The sequence below is a fragment of the Rhineura floridana genome, chromosome 3 (genome assembly GCF_030035675.1).
Source record: "Rhineura floridana isolate rRhiFlo1 chromosome 3, rRhiFlo1.hap2, whole genome shotgun sequence".
NCBI lineage: Eukaryota > Metazoa > Chordata > Lepidosauria > Squamata > Rhineuridae > Rhineura > Rhineura floridana.
The window spans coordinates 76,039,591-76,058,343 of NC_084482.1; the positions used below are offsets into that span (position 1 = coordinate 76,039,591).

General features: G+C 42.4%; 1 protein-coding gene across 15 annotated transcripts in view; it reads left to right on the forward strand.

Moving 5' to 3' along the window:
- CACNA1A (calcium voltage-gated channel subunit alpha1 A) overlaps nt 1-18,753 on the forward strand; it is a 360,598-nt gene that overhangs the window by 206,055 nt on the left and 135,790 nt on the right. For 14 of the 15 annotated variants that reach the window (XR_009761364.1, XM_061616674.1, XM_061616687.1 and 11 more), the window contains 10 exons: nt 3,572-3,626; nt 5,094-5,188; nt 5,882-6,091; nt 11,094-11,206; nt 12,632-12,744; nt 14,566-14,697; nt 15,683-15,755; nt 16,664-16,781; nt 17,314-17,381; nt 17,863-17,969. Coding sequence is in view for 14 of the 15 variants with exons in the window: in XM_061616674.1 (XP_061472658.1) it covers nt 3,572-3,626; nt 5,094-5,188; nt 5,882-6,091; nt 11,094-11,206; nt 12,632-12,744; nt 14,566-14,697; nt 15,683-15,755; nt 16,664-16,781; nt 17,314-17,381; nt 17,863-17,969 (1,084 nt within the window). In the remaining variant the exon portion in view is untranslated. The remainder of the gene's footprint in view (nt 1-3,571; nt 3,627-5,093; nt 5,189-5,881; nt 6,092-11,093; nt 11,207-12,631; nt 12,745-14,565; nt 14,698-15,682; nt 15,756-16,663; nt 16,782-17,313; nt 17,382-17,862; nt 17,970-18,753) is intronic. The other variant, XM_061616675.1, reaches the window with a different exon arrangement.

Genomic DNA, 18,753 nt, shown 5'->3' on the forward strand with positions numbered 1-18,753 from the left:
GTTCAGCCCAAATGATTTGGAATTGTTGACTTTCCAGCTTTGCCCCATGAGAAAGTCCCACAATCTTGCCTGTCTCTCCCTGCTGAATTGACTGGTATGTTAATCTGAGCTGGTGTGAACATGAACTTTATCAAAAAGTGTTGCAGACCTTCCATTTTCTTAAAAAAGGAAAAAGGTGATATGGAGATTTTGTGTTAAGAATTGGTGCTTCCTTATTTCACTGAATGAGGCTTTTGTCAGATAAAGCCATGATTTTCATCCATTATATTAAAAGTTTTCAGGTTTTAGCAGGGTAATCCTAACTGCAGAAAGCCACTGTAATTTATGCCAGCTGAAGTTACTCCTGTCCCAAACTCTGTTCAGGAGGAGTGTGGAGGAATTTGACTTGCACCACCCTTTTTGCCAGCTAAGTTCTGCAGGGTTACTTGGTCACATGACTGAGCTGAAAGGGGTTTGGAAGAGGTGTAATTTTTTTCTTGTCCTGTCGTGCCCTTGCCACACACACCTGGAATGCTCCCTTTTGGGGTATTTACATTGGTGTAAGTTCTGTGAGCTGAGCCCTGACTCAGGGTGAGGGACTTAGGCTAGTTTAGCCCCAGCTGAGCCTTGGAAAGCTCAAGATTTGCCAAATCCAAAGTCTCTTGTCCCAGCAGATCTTGGGTTTGGATTGAGCTATAAGAAGTATCTCAACTTGCAGTTTTGTTGTTGGGATCTTATGAAATGGACTTGAAGGGTTGTTTGAGACTCAAAAGTTTTGTTTTGAAAAAGATGTGTTTGACTCTTTCAGTTGAACCTCTGCTTTTAATTAATGAAATTAGCTTAACTTATTTATTAAATTTATATCCTGCCCTTCCTTCCAGAAGGATCCCAGGGTGGCAAACAAAAACACTAAAAACATCTTTAAAGCATCTTTAAAAATAAATATTTAAAACATTTTTTAAAAAAAATCAGGCATGAGTAAAACATCATAACCATGCCTACTGTGTACGGTGGTGAGGGTGCTGAAGAAGGCCCACTTCTCTTCCACCATTGCATCCTCAAGTAGCCGTCCCGTGGAGCTTTTCTGTATTGTCAGAGGTCTGTTGACATCAACTCCAGGAAATGGACGTTTAGACCCTTCGAAGATCCATTGTGAATTGTTTGCAAGGCACTTTAAGGGTAAAGTTGCTTGCTTCCGTAGCAACCTTGATGTACTATCCACATCTACTGTAGTCCCCAGTGAAGTGTCAAGTACAATGAATGAATGAATGAATCTTTATTTTTACCCCGCCCTTTTTCCAAAGCTGGAACTCAGGGCGGCTTACAGATAAAAACTACATAAAGTACAATGTCTGCTGCAATTTCTTGGGATCAGTTTCAATTGATGCAGCCTTGCGACGATGCAGCCAGCAATGTGTCCTCTTGACCTTTGCCCTTCTTGGCTTATTAAAACTTGTTGAGGGGGTTTGAACGAGTGGATCCAGGGTGTGGTCAACACATCATTGTGGGAGGGACTGGTTTCAGCCGCTCTGAAAGAGGCAGTGATCTGAACACTCCTCAAAAAGCCCACAGAGTGTTGTGGTACAGCAACTGCAGGTATTCTTGGATGAAACAGATTATCTCAACCCATTCCAATCTGGGATCAGGCCTGGTTATGGGATTGAATCGGCCTTGGTCACCCTGATGAATGACCTTTATCAGGAGAAGAACAAGGGGAGTGCGACCCTGTTATTCTTACTTGATCTCTTGGCAGCTTTTGATATCATTAACCATGGTATCCTTTTGGGCCGACTTGGTGAGATGGAGGCATTGTTTTACAGGCATTGTATTTCTAGGGTCGTTTTCAGAGAATAGCATTGGGTGATTGTCTTTTGCCCCCCTTGTAGTTGTGCTGTGGGGTGCTGCTGGGTACCATCTTTTCCCCAATGCTGTTTAACAGCAGTATGAAGCCCTTGGGAATGGTTATCAGGAGATTTGGGGCAAGGTGTCAGCACTACATTGACAGTACCTAGCTCTATATCTCTGTAACATCTGAATCGGGAGAGGCCGTGCAAGCCCTGCACTGGTGCTTGGACTCAGTGGTGGGCTGGAAGAGGGCCAATAAACTGAGTCCGAATTCTAGCAAGATGGAGGTGCTGTGGGTTGGTGGTTCCAGAGTTTGAATAATTGGTCAGTTGCCTGCTTGGATGGGGTTGTACTCCCTCTGAAAAAACAGATTTGTAGTCTGGGGATACTCCTGGATCAATCTTTGTTGCTAGTAAGACAGCTGTGGCTGTTTCTGGACCAGCATAGCCTGACCACTGTTGTCTAGGCACTGGCATCCTCCAGACTGGATTACGGTAATCTGTTCTATGTGGGGGAGCCCTTGAGGTTGGTACAGAAGCTGCAGCTGGTGCAAAATGTGGCGGCAAGACTGCTCACTAGGGCAGGGTATTGCCAACATGTCACCTCACTGCTGAAAGAATTGCACTGGCTGCCCATTTGCTATCTGGTCAAGTTCAAGGTTCTGGTTTTGGTATACAAAGCCCTATACAGCTTGGGACCAGGATACCTGAAAGATCGTCTTACTGCTTATATACCCAGTCGGTCAGTACGCTCTACGGGTGAGGGCCTCCTGCAGATACCATCTTATCAGGAGGTCCATTCTGCACAACATAGGAAGTGGACCTTTAGAGTAGTGGCACTTACCCTTTGAAATTCCCTCCCCTTAAATATTAGACAGGCACCATTTCTGCTATCTTTTTGGCACCCACCGAAGACCTTCCTCTTTCAACAAGCCTTTTAAGTTGAGACTTTATCCCAGTCTGCCTCTGGGTTGGAATTGCTTTTTAAGATCTTTTTAAACCTTTTTTTTTTAAAAAAAGATGTTTTTAATGATGTTTTGTGTTAACATGTTTTTAAAGATGTTTTGTATTAATGTATTTTAAAGTTTGTTTTTATCAAGTTGTATAGTGTTTTTAGTGTTTTTGTTTGCCACCTTGGGTCCTACTGGGATGAAGGGCGCGACACAAATGTAATAAAGAAAAATAATAAATAAAATAAATGGATATTGTTTGGGTCAGGTGTGCACAGTTAGGGCATCCATACGCAGCTTACACTGAATTCTTGTCTCTGCACAGCAGATGTAATAAATCACAGGTTATGTGCACACAGCACAAGCCGTATGTGGAGAGAAGTGATGTCAGTGTGCAAAACCCATTGCTATTTGCCTTGTACCTCAAGCTAACCAGCAGAGGGTGTGGGTGGTCAGTGGTCACTCCTTATTTTCATGACTGATATAAAAAATATAATGATACATGAACCCTAAGGAGACTTTCTGGAATTCCTGTGATACATATTCATGTGTATATAATTGTAAAAACACCCACAAGGCCATAGCAGAAAGTTGATCTTCCTTTCACAGGTTCTCACCAAACTCAGTTCATTTTGGCCACTTGGCTTCCCTTTCACTAGCTGAGATGTTGATTTCTTTGGGCAACTGTCTACCTAAACATGTTTTAGAGCGAACCTTCCCTTCTTTGATGCATTTGGCCTACCTGCCCTTTATGAAGCTTAATGCCATCCATAGTTTAATTCCAATATTTTCATTTAGAAGAAGTGATCCTAGCTGAAGATGACATAGAAGGAGAGCCTCGTCACCCCTTTGATGGTAAGCCACCATCTTCCACAAACTATATCATGTGGGAGGATGGGGAAGCAGAAAGATTGCAGTCAGATTGGGATGTAGGTCTGATCTAACTGAGGGCTGATTTAGGTAAGGGCCGTATAAGGATATCCAATTCAAGCAACTGGAGTATAGTGACTGTGGTTATTTGTGCCATGAGTATGAAAGTAATAGTTAATAGTCATCCTGGCTCATCCCAGAAGGTGATAGTACTGTAAGAAGGTTGTCTATGCCAGTAGAGAGATCTTTGCCAGTGTAGTAAAGTGGATAGAGTGCTGGACTTGGACAGTTGGACAGCTAAGCCATGAAATTAGGGCCAAAAGACATGAAATCTTATGGATCATCATAATTTTTACAAGAGATCCCCTTAAAGCCACCACCATTTTATTGATTGACTGATTGATTGCATTTATATACCTCCTCATAGCCAAGGTCTCTGGGCGGTTTACAACAATTAACAATCATATGTCATCCTTGTGTTCACAGATGTGTTCTGTGATTTGTTTGTGATTTTGTTGTCATTCTGTATAAAAATCATGAGGATCTGTGCCATGGATCAGTGTTCATGTAGTACTGACAAGCACCAGATCTGTGATTTTTTTATACTATGAAGCCCAACAATGTAAGCTTTAAACTGATTGTAGGTCTTTAGGGGATCCCATGTAAAATCATTCAAATTAAGGAAGATCTGCTTATTTCTACTGGATCTTACTTTTTACCAGACTCCATAGAAAAGTAAATATTGCATGTGTGCTCTCTATCTGGGGATGGAGATTTGCCCAGGAGGAAGGGGGAAAGAAGGGTCCAGAGGGGTTGGTGCCCACTGCAGTCTGTCAAAACTCCAAACGTGTTCACAGGTACAAAAATGTCAGCGATGTAAGGTAGCCTATGGTAACCACTATGCTCTTTTCACCATGTAGATCAGGAATGGGAAACATATTTCAGCCTGAGGGCCACATTACTTCATGGGCAACTTCCCAGGGGCCATATGCTGGGGTAGGTGGGGCCAGAGGCAAAAGTAGGTGGAGCAATGGATCTGCCTCTTATTTTTGCATAATAGATTATATTCCAGCCACACAAACACCATGTTTCTATACCTCCACCCCCATCTTGCCATTCTGTATCCAAGCAAGCAAGAGGCATGATCAAAGACACTTTGCAGGCAGACAAAAGCACTCGAGGAGGGCACAGAGCAGGATTTGTGAGGGGTGTTGCCTGGGTGCTGGATGTGGTCTAGGGAGAGTCCCAAGGGCTAGACAGAGAGGACTTGAGGGCCATATTCTGCCCCCGGGCCTGAATGTTCTCACTCCAGCTTAGACATTCTATATTGGGTGGTTTATAAATTATTAAAATAAAATATGTAAAAATAAATAAATACCTTTTGATTCTAATGAGTCTAATCAAGGGACCTTGAGGATAACGTCTGTTTTTCTTGCAATGTTCCTATTGTTGGAGCTCTTCGGAGGGCCACAATCAAGAAGAGCAAGACAGATCTGCTGAACCCAGAGGAAGCAGATGACCCGCTGGCTGACATCTCCTCAGTGGGTAAGTTACATAGGCATGGCAGGGGGAGGTGCAGTAGTCTTCTACCTTTTCTGGGCCCACCATTAATCCAAATATGCATTTAGGGACACACTTCTTAATTTGTTACTATATATGCCTATGGTGCTCATGCTTGTTGTGACTCACCCTAAGTCAGGGTATGATCCAGTAGCAGGTCCTGTCCCACCAGCTGAAGATCAGTGCGAGAGCCATGTCCTAAAAGAAGGCTTTAAAGTACTTTTATAGCTAAGTAAATATAAATGTTAGTGGCTGAAATAAATGTGTATTTGGGCACATGGATGTGCTTCAGTTCTATCAGAGACCTGATCTTGTTTCTAGAGCTATTCCTTTTAACACGAAGTAGTTACTATGCTCACTGACATTCTCTGTTGCATGTCAGCACTGTGTATTCACCCACTAAGACCTTCTATGGAATCTGTGGGTCTTTTTACTGCAGAATAGGACAGTAGGGGGTGAATGATAGAGCACAGTATTGCTTGTTGTACATTGCTTCTTGTACATTATACATGGGCAAGGATATGTATTGCACATCTGCCTAGTGCTGGGTCTGAGAATTCATGTGCTGTCATTGTCAGAGATAGGATACTGGGTTGGATGGACTACAGGGCTGAACCAGTTTGGTATGCTACCTGCTCTAAAGGCCTCTTTGCTCCTAACATTTATCTCTTCTTCCAGGTTCACCCTTTGCTCGAGCCAGCATCAAAAGTGCCAAGCTGGAAAACGCCTCTTTCTTTCACAAAAAGGAGCGGAGGTTGCGTTTCTGTATCCGTCGAATTGTCAAAACTCAGGCCTTTTACTGGACAGTCCTCAGTCTGGTAGCTCTCAACACTTTGTGTGTTGCTATAGTACACTACGACCAGCCAGATTGGCTATCTGACTTCCTCTGTGAGTATTGGAGCCCTTGTACCTTTGTTATAGAGTCATCTGGGAAATCCTGATCCCTGTCTGGTAGACATTAGGGAAGTTCTTTCAGTTTGTATCATAGCAAGCCCATTCCCCTGTAGCCATGGACATTTAAAGAATGCATAGCCAGTTACAAGATAGCAATAATGAGCTCTTCTCTACATGAGGTCCATGTGATTAATTAAACTCTGTCTTAAAATTAGCATCTGAAACAACCCCAACTCCTGGAATTTATGATTATTATTTTTGCAGATTTGAAAGAGTTTTTCATATCAAGTGCCTTTTTATTCAGAATATTTTGATCATCTGCTATTTGTTTCTCCCACCTTCTTTCTCATTAATTGCTGCTTACACCCTTTGTTTTGTTCCAATTCAGATTTTAGGCATTTTCCAGGGTTCTCACTCCTCCCTTTCCCCTTTTAATGGAATGTTTCTCTTTTTTAACTTTCACAGTTTCTACCTCTTTCAGAATGTTTGCCTGGTGTTTACAGGAGAGAAAGCCCCAGTTAGGATTTTTGGGAATTACTTTGCCTGACTTGGGGGAGGAGGGGAGCTGAAAAACTATATTTAAATCCACAGAGATTAGAAATTCAGATTTCTGTATTATGCCCTTAACTCCAGAAGATAGGTCATATTTACACTAACAGCTTTAGCTGGTTGACTTGTGATTGCCCCTCCCAAGGGGAACTATGGATCACAATGTAAACAAGTGTACAGTTATGTATACTGGAGCAAAAAAAAAATCTGAATTTGACATATACACTCCCACAAGAGGCAGTGACGGCCATCAACGTGGATGGCTTTAAAAGAAGATTAGACAAATACATGGAGGAGAAGGCTATCAGGGGCTACTAGCCATGATAGGGTTGCCAGGTTCCTGGCCTGAGACTGATCCTGTATCTTTAGGAGAAGAGAAAGTCAGCCAAGTGCAGGTGTTCTTGCAACACTGTAATGGGAAAAACCACGAGGTGTAATTCTCCCTTTCCCCTGCGCAACTTTTAAAGATACAGAAGACCTCTTGGAGGCTGGCCTGGCAACCAAGAGGTCTTTTGTATCTTTAAAAGTTGGGCAGGGGGGAGAATTCCACCTTGTGGATTTTCCCATTATAGTGTTGCAAGAACACCTGCACTTGGCTGACTTTCTCTTCTCCTAAAGATACAGGATCAGGATCAGGCCAGGAACCTGGCAACCCTAAGCCATGATGGCTAAGCTCTGCCTTCATAGGCAGAGGCAGTATTCTTTCAAATACCAGCTGCTGAAACCACAGGAGGGGAGAATGATCTTGCACTCAGGTCCTGCTCATGGGCTTTTTATGGGCATAAGGTTGACCGTTGTGAGAAAAGGATGCTGAACTAGTTGGGCCATTAGCCCGATCCAGCAGGATCTTCTTATGTTCTTATGTTATGTTCACTAAAAGAGAATTATCAGCACTCTAACCAAACTGCATTTCCCAGAGTTCTTAGCCATAAGCTAGTAAATCTAGGTCCATAGAAGCTAATGAATGGAAACTAGCCTAGTTCTCACTGTGGTAGTAAATCTATGTCTGGTCTGTACTCCTTCAAACTGCAGGTGGGGGCCCACATGATTGAACAAAAATACCAAGAGGTTCCCTCATTTAGAAAACTAGGTGAAAGGGAGAACGGTTCTCCCTTACCCTCACTGTGGCATGCTAGTGTGTTTTGACCACTAACCTTTTTGTCTGGAATTGTCATTCTTTGTTCACTCATGTTTTATGGAAAATCTGGATGATGTTATTACAATTTTTTTGCATTTTAATGTTTTCTGTGTTATCTTCCCATGGATTTTCAGACCTGATTTCTGGCATTTAAGTATTTGCAGGAAAATGCCATTTCAGCACTATACTGTAAAGCATAGTGCCTTTAATTGTTTCCTTTTTGCAGCTTCTTCCCCTTTAATTTATTTATTTTCAGTGTGGCTGAAGATGAGTGATGAATTGCCCTTTAATAATTTGTTCAGGCAAGTCTATCCAGACATGCAAATGTTGACATGTGTTTGTTTCTATCTTAACAGTTGATTTCAATTGTATTTTGATTTTTTAAAAATATGTGTTTTTAACGTTGTTTTTTATTGACAATGTTAATGTTTGTTTAAATAAACTCCTTAGAGGTTCTGTTTATAATCAAACAGTATATAAATTCTGTTAAAGAAATAAAATGATTAGTTTGCCTCTACTCCCCACCAGGGCTGGAGGGAGCTTTAATAAATGAATTCCTTGCATTGTTTTGTTTTTTCTTTTCCTTCTTTTCTAGCAAAATTTGCTATGAAAGAAAAAAAAAGAAAGAAAGCTAACCAGTAATTTAACTCCCCCTCTCCCTGGAACAGAGGCTGACTAATTGCAGGAAAATTCATTGACTCCAGCCATTCTGAATAGGAAGAAAGAAAAGTGGTAGAAGCTGCAAGAAGGAAGCTTTGAATTAATGTTGTGGGGCACTTACCTGTGAGTAAGCATTACAGAAGAATCTCTACCATATTGCTGGATAATATACCACTTTTTGTGTTGAACCTCTGTTTTAAATCTGCTTCCACCTGGTTGCAGAAAAGTAGTACTCAGCAGCTGTAAAGGGCATTAGTGTGGAAACAAGCCATTTTTAATTTTCTATTCACAGGATTTTATTTTTACTTTATTTTTGGTGTGGAGGAGCATTTAGTCATGTGACTTCCACCTGCAATATGAAGGAATACAGTCCAGTCACAAATTACCAACCAAAATAAGAACTAGGGCATAGAGAAGAAGTAACATGACTTCTGGATTATAGTTAAAGAACATAAGAAGAGCCTGCTGGATGAGGCCAGTGGCCCATCTAGTCCAGCATCCTGTTCTCACAGTGGCCAACCAGGTGCCTGGGGGAAGCCTGCAAGCAGGACCCGAGTGCAGGAACACTCTCCCCTCCTGAGGCTTCCGGCAACTGGTTTTCAGAAGCATGCTGCCTCTGACTAGGGTGGCAGAGCGCAGCCGTCATGGCTAGTAGCCATTGATAGCCCTGTCCTCCATGAATTTGTCTTAATCTTCTTTTAAAGCCATCCAAGCTGGTGGCCATTACTGCATCTTGTGGGAGCAAATTCCATAGTTTAACTATGCGCTGAGTAAAGAAGTACTTCCTTTTGTCTGTCCTGAATCTTCCAACATTCAGCTTCTTTGAATGTCCACGAGTTCTAGTATTATGAGAGAGGGAGAAGAACTTTTCTCTATCCACTTTCTCAATGCCATGCATAATTTTATACACTTCTATCATGTCTCCTCTGACCCGCCTTTTCTCTAAACTAAAAAGCCCCAAATGCTGCAACCTTTCCTCGTAAGGGAGTCGCTCCATCCCCTTGATCATTCTGGTTGCCCTCTTCTGAACCTTTTCCAACTCTATAATATCCTTTTTGAGATGAGGCGACCAGAACTGTACACAGTATTCCAAATGCGGCCGCACCATAGATTTATACAACGGCATTATGATATCGGCTGTTTTATTTTCAATACCTTTCCTAATTATCCCTAGCATGGAATTTGCCTTTTTCACAGCTGCCGCACACTGGGTCGACATTTTCATCGTGCTGTCCACTACAACCCCGAGGTCTCTCTCCTGGTCGGTCACCGCCAGTTCAGACCCCATGAGCGTATATGTGAAATTAAGATTTTTTGCTCCAATATGCATAATTTTACACTTGTTTATATTGAATTGCATTTGCCATTTTTCCGCCCATTCACTCAGTTTGGAGAGGTCTTTTTGGAGCTCTTCGCAATCCCTTTTTGTTTTAACAACCCTGAACAATTTAGTGTCGTCAGCAAACTTGGCCACTTCACTGCTCACTCCTAATTCTAGCTCATTCATGAACAAGTTGAAAAGTACAGGTCCCAATACCGATCCTTGAGGGACTCCACTTTCTACAGCCCTCCATTGGGAGAAGTGTCCGTTTATTCCTACTCTCTGCTTTCTGCTTCTTAACCAATTCCTTATCCACAAGAGGACCTCTCCTGTCCAGTTTTAATGCTGACAGGAAGGTTGCTGTTAGATCACTGTTTTAAGATCATTTGTGCCTTCTCTGTTGTGTTGTTTTTTTTACTCCAGGATTCCTTACTTGTGCTGAGCTGAAGAAGTACCATAATTCTGATGGGGTGGTGCCTCTTTCTGTGTCTCAACACTTATTACTAGAGCACATAAATAATTGCTGATGTTTCTCAGCTCAGAAAAGAAATCCAAGGTTGCTGCGATGCAAGGAAATTGTAGGCTAAGGCTGCTATCTTATGCACACTTACTTAGGAGTAAGTCTCATCGAGTTCAACAGAACTTACTTCTGAGTAAGCCTGTATAGGATTGTGATGTAAGGGATCTCTCATTGTCTAGAGCAGGAGTGGGGAACCTTTTTTAACCCAAGGGCAACAAACACTTCTGGATAACCTTTTTTGGGCCACATGCCAGTGATAGGCGGGGCCAGAGGCAAATGTGGGTGGAGCAATGAAAGCAGACTTTACCTTTGTACAGTAGGCTAGTTGCTACATACATTCATAGACCCCACTCTATCCTTCATCCAGGTAAGCAAGAGGCATTATCAGAGTTTACCAGCCAGGTAAATGCACTCAAGGAGAGAGTGAAGCAGAGCTGAGAAGGGGCGTGGCCTGTGGAAAAGGGATGTGGCCTGGGGAGAGGTCTGAGGGTCAGATAGAGAGATGTGCATTTGGCTGCCAGGCCTGAAGTTCCCCACCCATAGTCTAGTGTGCTTCTGTTCACCAAAGGATCTTTATGTGTCTCTTGTTGGAATTAGCAGTTTTTCAGCTCCCGAATTGATAATATATAATTATGCATTTTGGCATGTTTCAGTTAGGGAAGGTCAAGAGAGGTTGGGGGGGGTCCTTAAAAGGTGGGTGAGGGGTGGTTTTGTGCTGTTCACAACAGAGGGAGGAATCATGTTGTGCGATGGAAGGCCTTGGCTGTGACCCTGTACCCCTCCCTATCTCTCTGTTTCTCTATTTCAGACTATGCAGAATTCATTTTCTTAGGGCTCTTTATGTCCGAAATGTTTATAAAAATGTATGGGCTCGGAACGCGGCCTTACTTTCACTCATCCTTCAACTGCTTCGATTGTGCTGTAAGTCTCTCTGATATGACAGGATTTCTGTTGTTGCCTGTTCTAGTATCAGACTACAACCACTCTAACAGCTACATATTCTCAAGTGGCTCCTTCTGTGAAGACACACTAGGGTGCAAATGAGCCAGCTCTCTGGTGAACATCTTTGCTCCAGATATTATTGGGAAGTATCCCAAATTTTTATTTATTTATTTATTATTTGGTTTATATCCTGCCCTTCCGCCCAGCAGGAGCCCAGGGCGGCATATCCATAGAACATAAATGTCTTCCCCTGAGATGGCCAAGTCCATCTTACTATGTAGGACCCATGAAATACGGCTGACACAGTTGCTGAGCTTTTGCTGCCAGTTAATATTCACCCAGGCTTTCACTGGAGTTTAAAGTCAGATTGAATTGTGCATTATTATTTGGTTGCAGTTTTATTTGTTCTTGATTTTTCCTATGATGTTTATGCAAATGAATTTTACCTTTAATTGTTACCTGCTCTGAAATTGTTTTTTTGCAATTAAGAGTGGTACAGAAATAAATAAATAAGATCCTGACAGTTTCTAACAAATGCAGGATTTACTGACATTGTTGAGGCTGGTCTTACCATCTCCCTGCTGCTTGACCTTCACAACTTTGACTCAGGTAGCAAAAGTACCTTCTTTTCAGGTTGTCTGTACGATTGGATGCTGCATCTTGCAATCATGGTATAGCTGCACACTGGATGGGCTCTCACATTGAAGCCAGGATTGTCCATTCTCAAATCTTGAGCTTGAACATCTTGATTATAGTTTGAACCCTGCAAGCTAAGATACAAGATGATCAAGAAACAACAACAAAACACAACCTCCTGATCATAGCCAATATTAAGTTTTTGTGTGTCTGGCAGATGTTTTGAATGTTTAGGCTTGGCGATCCTAAATCTAATTGTGGAGAGAACAGATGCAATGTGGTTGCTATGTGACAGTTGCAAAAATGTTTGCATTTGCTGCATGTTTATGAGCAGGAGTTAGGATTACTGGATGTCTTGGATTCTAGGGACATGATGCGATTTAGAACACTACAGCTTCATGCTGTTCTTACTTTCAAATCTTGATAATCTGCTTTATGGTAGGTTAGACATATTTGTCTATCTAGCCAAGTATTATCTCTTCTGACCAGCAGCAGTTCTCCAGGGCCTCAGACACAGGCATTTCCTATCAGTTACCCAATCATTTTAACTGGATATGCCAGCGACTAAACCTGGCATCTTCTACACACAAATATGTCCTCTGCCACTGAGCTACAGTCCCTCTGTATATGTGTATGCATTTTGTGTGCTCAGATAAATAGATGAGTAAACCTCTCTGTGAGCCTATGTCCATGGATGCAGGCAAATCTTGTGTACTGCATAGCCTATATAGTGAATGCAACTAAATCATCTGCCTTGGTTTTTGATAGGTTATCATTGGGAGCATCTTTGAGGTGATCTGGGCTGGGATAAAGCCTGGCACCTCCTTTGGGATTAGCGTTTTACGAGCTCTCAGGTTACTGCGCATTTTCAAAGTCACAAAGTAAGTTTTCTTGATGTCAATGCCCCAACAATGCATGTGCACAAGTTAGTTGACAGCCAGACTGTGAGTGTGCTATTTGTATGTGTCATGATGCATGCTTATTTGTGCAGGTGTGTATGTGCACGTGTGCATGTGTGTGTGAGTGATTGTGATGCATAAGAGTATGTTTGTTCTTACTATTGAATAGAAATTTGTAGTTTGTTCTGCAAGCATATCTTTTATGCAGTCAAAAATGAATACTAATTTGGAAGTGATTAAAATACCCAAATTTAACCTAAGAAGGTTTCTTTGTCCTGCTGCATCTATTAGAGCAACTTTCTGCATATATTTACAGTGAAACTGTGATCAGCAAAATGTTCCTTTCACAACTAAAACTACCAAATCCTCTGTGTCCAAAGGAAGAGGCATTTGGTTGGGGGATGGAAGCAAAAATCAAACAAACAGACAATTCCTTTTTTGATGGTTTGCTTCAGCCAGTTGAAAAACGGATGAGCAGAACTTGAGCCAGCAGAAACTAAATACCACCAGAGTACATATCAGTTAAAGAAAAACCAGGAAACATGAAGGTGCTTTGAAGAAGCTGTTTGTATATGAATCATTCACTGCCTTTGTATACAGTTACCAACTCATATGAGAGCCAGTGTGGTATAGTGGTTAGAGTGTTGGACTATGACCTGAGAGACCAGGGTTTGAATCCCCACACAGCTGTGAAGCTCACTGGGTGACCCTGGGCCAGTCGCTGCCTCTCAGCCTCAGAGGGAGGCAATGGTAAACCACCTCTGAATACAGCTTACGATGAAAACCCTATTCATAGGGTCACCATAAGTCAGAATCAACTTGAAGGCAGTCAATTTCATTTTTTACCAACTCATATACCAGTAAAGATGAGTTCATAAAGGCATTTTTTGCAGGAAATGTCACCACAAAGTTGCATTTCCCTGTAAAAACTGGGATATAAAAATCAACTGAAAATATATTGTTGCTGGACTACTCACAAGTTTATTCTCTTTCCATGGCTATCCCTTTTCCCCCTCATTCAGATTAATTAAATAAAAATAGTGAGGTCATGAACTTCTCCACCATTGGCTGACATTAAGCATAAAGCTGAAGTGAGGATGTCAGTATAAGTTAGGGCTGGCAGCAGCCTTATGGAATGAAAAGGGTTTGGGAAATAATATTGAACAAGCACGCTTTGCAGTAAGAAGGACAGAGGAAATGTTTAAGAGGAGCAGTGGTGAGAGCATTGGACTAGGGAAACCCAGGTTCATATGCCCTCTCAGCCATATAGCTCGCTAGATGACTTTGAGCTAATCTTTCTCTCTCAGCCTGACCTAACCTAACGGGATGTTGTTAAGATAAAGTGGGAGGGAGAGAACCCTGTACATTGCTCTGAGCTACTTGGAGGAAGGGTAAGATAAAAATGTCATGAAATAAATAAATCACTAGTCTATCTTTAGTTATTGCCAATTCCCAAAACAGATCAGAAGGATGGTTTAGTAGAAAAAAAATGATTTAGGGGAAAAAAGCAAAACCATTAGACAAAACGTTTCTTTTGTTAACAGTTGCAGTTGCAGGTTGTTGACACTTCCACAATGCCAACAATATGCAAGAAAATGTTATATTGTGGTAATTATTGTAGATTAGAGATTGTTTATATCCACTGAAGCTAGCTAAATTACGATCTTGCATCCTGTTGTCCATTCAGGCCTGGTGAAGGCTATTTCCTTGCTATCATGTGTCCCCCTGGAATGAATGCCATCTGGTATGTGGGCCTAGAAGACAGATTTCCCTGCCTAGCTCACATGTGGATTCTCTTGGCAGGTACTGGGCTTCCCTACGAAACCTAGTCGTATCTCTGCTGAACTCCATGAAGTCCATCATCAGCCTCCTTTTCCTCCTCTTCCTCTTCATAGTCGTCTTTGCCCTTTTGGGAATGCAACTCTTTGGGGGCCAGTGAGTAATGGGAAAAGCTGGGGATGGGTGTTGTTACGTTCCCTGCAACATCCTTAGAGTGAAAACCTGGGCCATCTTCAGATGTCACCATAATGGTCTCTTAAACCATGGCTAAGCTTTGTGCCTGCACATTCCCTCCCCCCTCTCCCTCCTTTGTATGTCTTACTTTCGTTCTGGTATCTTGATTTGTTAAACCACAGTTTCTCATTATGTCTAAATTGGAGTTTAAGCATTTCTTACAAACCAGGATATCAAATTAGGATCAGATCCTGGCTTCAAAGCCTGCCTTGTAGGCAGTGCTTAATCAACATTTTACTGGTTCATGTGTCACAGGAGTGTGTGGTTTAACAAGCCAGGATATAAGCACTGAAGCTGGGCATTCAAGGGGAGGTGGGAACACACAGGCACGTGGCTTGTTCCTAGTCTGATAAATTATGGTTTATCATATGAGGACTGCAATGTCTAAAACCAGCCCCAGGCTTGGGCATTGCTCCAGTCGTAATTACTCCAGTTGGGCATTGTTCTAGCTCATCACATCTCATTTTGGGAATAGTAAGAGGTGATGTACACAGATACTTCTATTTGAAGGAGTATAGAATTATTTCCCCCTCCATGCATACATGCAGAGACAGCCAGAATCTTGACCTGCTTTGTAAATGCTCCTGCTTGAACAGCTGTAGATTGCATGGGCAGCCAAGAAGCTAGCACTCATATCCAATTTCTTGTGGATCCCCTGATGCTAAGAGCTATCATCTCTGTCCGCAGCCATGCTGTTTTTGCTGAACAGAGAATCTGAGATGTCTCTCTCCACACACCACATCCACGTTCACACAACCACCCACACTTGCCTGGTATCTACAGTTCCTCTAGCAGATGAAGCTAGGACTGGATAGTCTGGCTGCTGAAGGATAGAAATGAAGTTGAAGTATCTTTGGATGTGTGAATAACATTTCTGTTTCTGTTGGATTGTGTTTCCCTTGCACAGGTTCAATTTTGATGAAGGAACCCCTCCGACCAACTTTGACACTTTCCCAGCAGCAATAATGACAGTATTTCAGGTATGCAGGGGGAATGGAAAGCAGGCTGCATTCCCTGCCCTATTTGCCTTTCTGTCCTTGGCATGAATCTAATGTAGGGTGACCACATGAGTCGGGATTATATATTGATATGTCCACCATGTTTAGATAGCACTTGCCCATCTCTTTTCCTAGTTGTTATAGATTATTACTTAGCTTAAGTGGGACAGAGATGTAGTAACAAAAATGTCACAATCTGGCAGCCTAGTTTTCGGGTGGCTGCTGAATTTTGGGGGTTTGGACTGTGGTTGCACAATACAGCTGAAGCAGCCGCTTAGGTTTAGGCTGCCCATTCTTTCATGAGTGTGTTTATTGCCACTCTTGTGTTCTTCCATTTTTTTGTGTTTGGGGAGGCAGCGTTATTCATAAGAAGATAATATGCCATGGAGAATTGTATGCAGGTTTGCATCGTCAGAAGAACTTAATTTTAAACCCATGAATTCTTGCCACTCTTTTACAATTTGTTTCTCTTCACTGTAAACAAGAAGCAAGTAAGCAGTTGCTCTTTGCTGCATTCCTTTTAGTTTGGGCCTCTTAATTAATTTGAATATTGTATGTCTTAATTTGTTTAATTGCCTTGGGCTCTGTTGAAAGTCATTCTAAAAATCTGGTAAACAAATACATTTCAATGGAATAGGCTCTAGTGGGACAAACCATGACATGGAGCACTAATCAGCAACATAACACAGAATGACACTTCCTTATCTGAGGTAGTAACAGATTCCATGAAAAGCTGCTGCAGACTCTTATATTTAAGTTCTGACCCTATTGGTTAAGGAGAGTGTGACATCTCCTGTTTGATCAGTATTTAACATCCTTTGCAACATTACTAGGGCTGAGGAATCTATATGTTGCATCTGGAATTCCTAGTGATATGTTGCATCTTTCAGATCTTGACTGGTGAAGACTGGAACGAGGTGATGTATGATGGTATCCAATCTCACGGTGGTGTCGATTCAGGAATGATGTACTCAATCTATTTCATTTTACTGACCTTGTTTGGTAACTGTATCCTTTGTTGAGAAATATATTCTCATATGCTTAAGGAACTAGATTGTGAACTCTGACTAGAGAGCAATAACTAATAGTTATAACAGCAGAAAGTGCCTGGGAGCCAGGATTCTTTGGTGATTCTTCTATCTTGATTGTTGAATATGTTGCATGGTTGGAACAAATATTTCCTCAGTTAAACCGGTGAAGAAATGGGTCTCCTTCTGCTTATTGGAACCTGGAGATGTAGCTCAGTCAGTCAGTTGATACTTTGTGCTAAACTGAAAGGTTACTGCAGGGAAGCCTAGTTTCCTTCCTAAATCTTGAAATTACAGTCATTTGGGACACTCCTTCTAAAAAGAGTTGTGGAAGAAGATGAAATGCTGATGTTGAAGTAGCAGTAGGTTTGGGTGACCAAATTATATATTTCTCAAGTAATTCTGGTAAGGGGAGTCATTGGGGGAAAGCAAGCATTTAACAACTCTTCTGATATTCAAGTAAAATTGGAACTGTAGCTGCTTTTGGTTTTGCCTTGACTCTCAACGTTCAGACACTTTGCTCAACGTATTCTTGGCTATTGCTGTGGATAATCTGGCCAATGCTCAGGAGCTCACGAAGGTGGGATTGCTTCTCCAGCACTGGGACACAGGGGACTGTGGGGATGCTTGCTTATTATGTGGTAATTCAGGGTTTCCTGTATACTTTGAATAGGATTGTATGAGTGGTTTCCCAGTCAGAGTGGTATTGTCATGGTAGATCATCATCCCCAGCCAGTACAGCCAATGGTCAGGACTGATGGGAGCAGTAATCCAGGAATGTCTGCAGGGCCACAGGTTAGCCACCTTGCTCTGTTGTAATCATATTCTGGTGATGATGAGAGAGGCAAGTCAGCCCCATCTGTGACTGGGAAAGGAACTGAAGGACAGTTGTGCAAGTAGCTGTTATAGTTAGCTTAGTGCTACTGGCCTTTTCTTGTGAACGTTAAGTGGTCCACCTTTGATAGAGCAGCAGAGTTCTGCTTTGTGATATTGGGGAATGGGCATTTGACCAGAAGGGTTCAGGGCAATCACAGCTCAGCTCTAATGTATGGGCTTCACAGGATGAACAAGAAGAAGAAGAAGCTGCCAACCAGAAACTTGCCCTTCAGAAGGCAAAAGAAGTAGCAGAAGTGAGCCCTCTGTCTGTGGCTAACATGTCAATAGCAGCGTAAGTGCTATCTTCCTTTACCTCTGTTTCATGTGACCCTTGGGTCTCTGTCTCACAGATACAAAGCAGGGCAGGCTTATATGTAGTTCTGGATCTCAGTGAAAGGTTTCCAGATGGGGACAGGTGGGGACAGTTTGGGTCCTGTAAGCTGTGGGGAACACATGCTTATGGAAGGGGAAGTTGGTCCTCACAAGTACTCCAGCCCTAGCCTTTCAGAAGCCAGCAAAGGACACAACAGGGAGAAATGAAGCAGGAATGCAAGCTGTGGCTCAAATTATTCTTGTTTGTGCACCTCCTAGGTATTGCAGTAGAGAAGGTGTTGCTAAGTGGAAGTAAGAGGAGTGAAGGCTGTATGACTAATGATCAGTTGCTCAAACCTAAGCTAACCTCCCAACATTTCCTAGGGAGGAATCAATATGGCATGGGCAGTAATAGTAGAAGAGGTGGGGGGAGGGTAAATGGCCAAAGCAAACATTAGGAAAGCTTTCAGTCACAGTTGCTCCACCTTCAGCCTACCACTTGCTGTCTTGTCCAGGGGAACAGTAGAATCAGGAGGAATAGGTGCAGTGTCAACAGCCAAATTGAATCACATCTGCACACATCTGGGCTCATGTGCAGCATTTCTGTCCACTCCAGAAATAGCACATAATCCCAATGCTGCCACTGGCCTTGCATGCTACTTCCAGCATGACCAATCCCACATGCAAGTTGAGAGCTGTGCTCTGGCATCTTCTGCAGCTTCACAACTCTTTGGCTTGGATGCTGCTGTGTTGGCATCACCTGG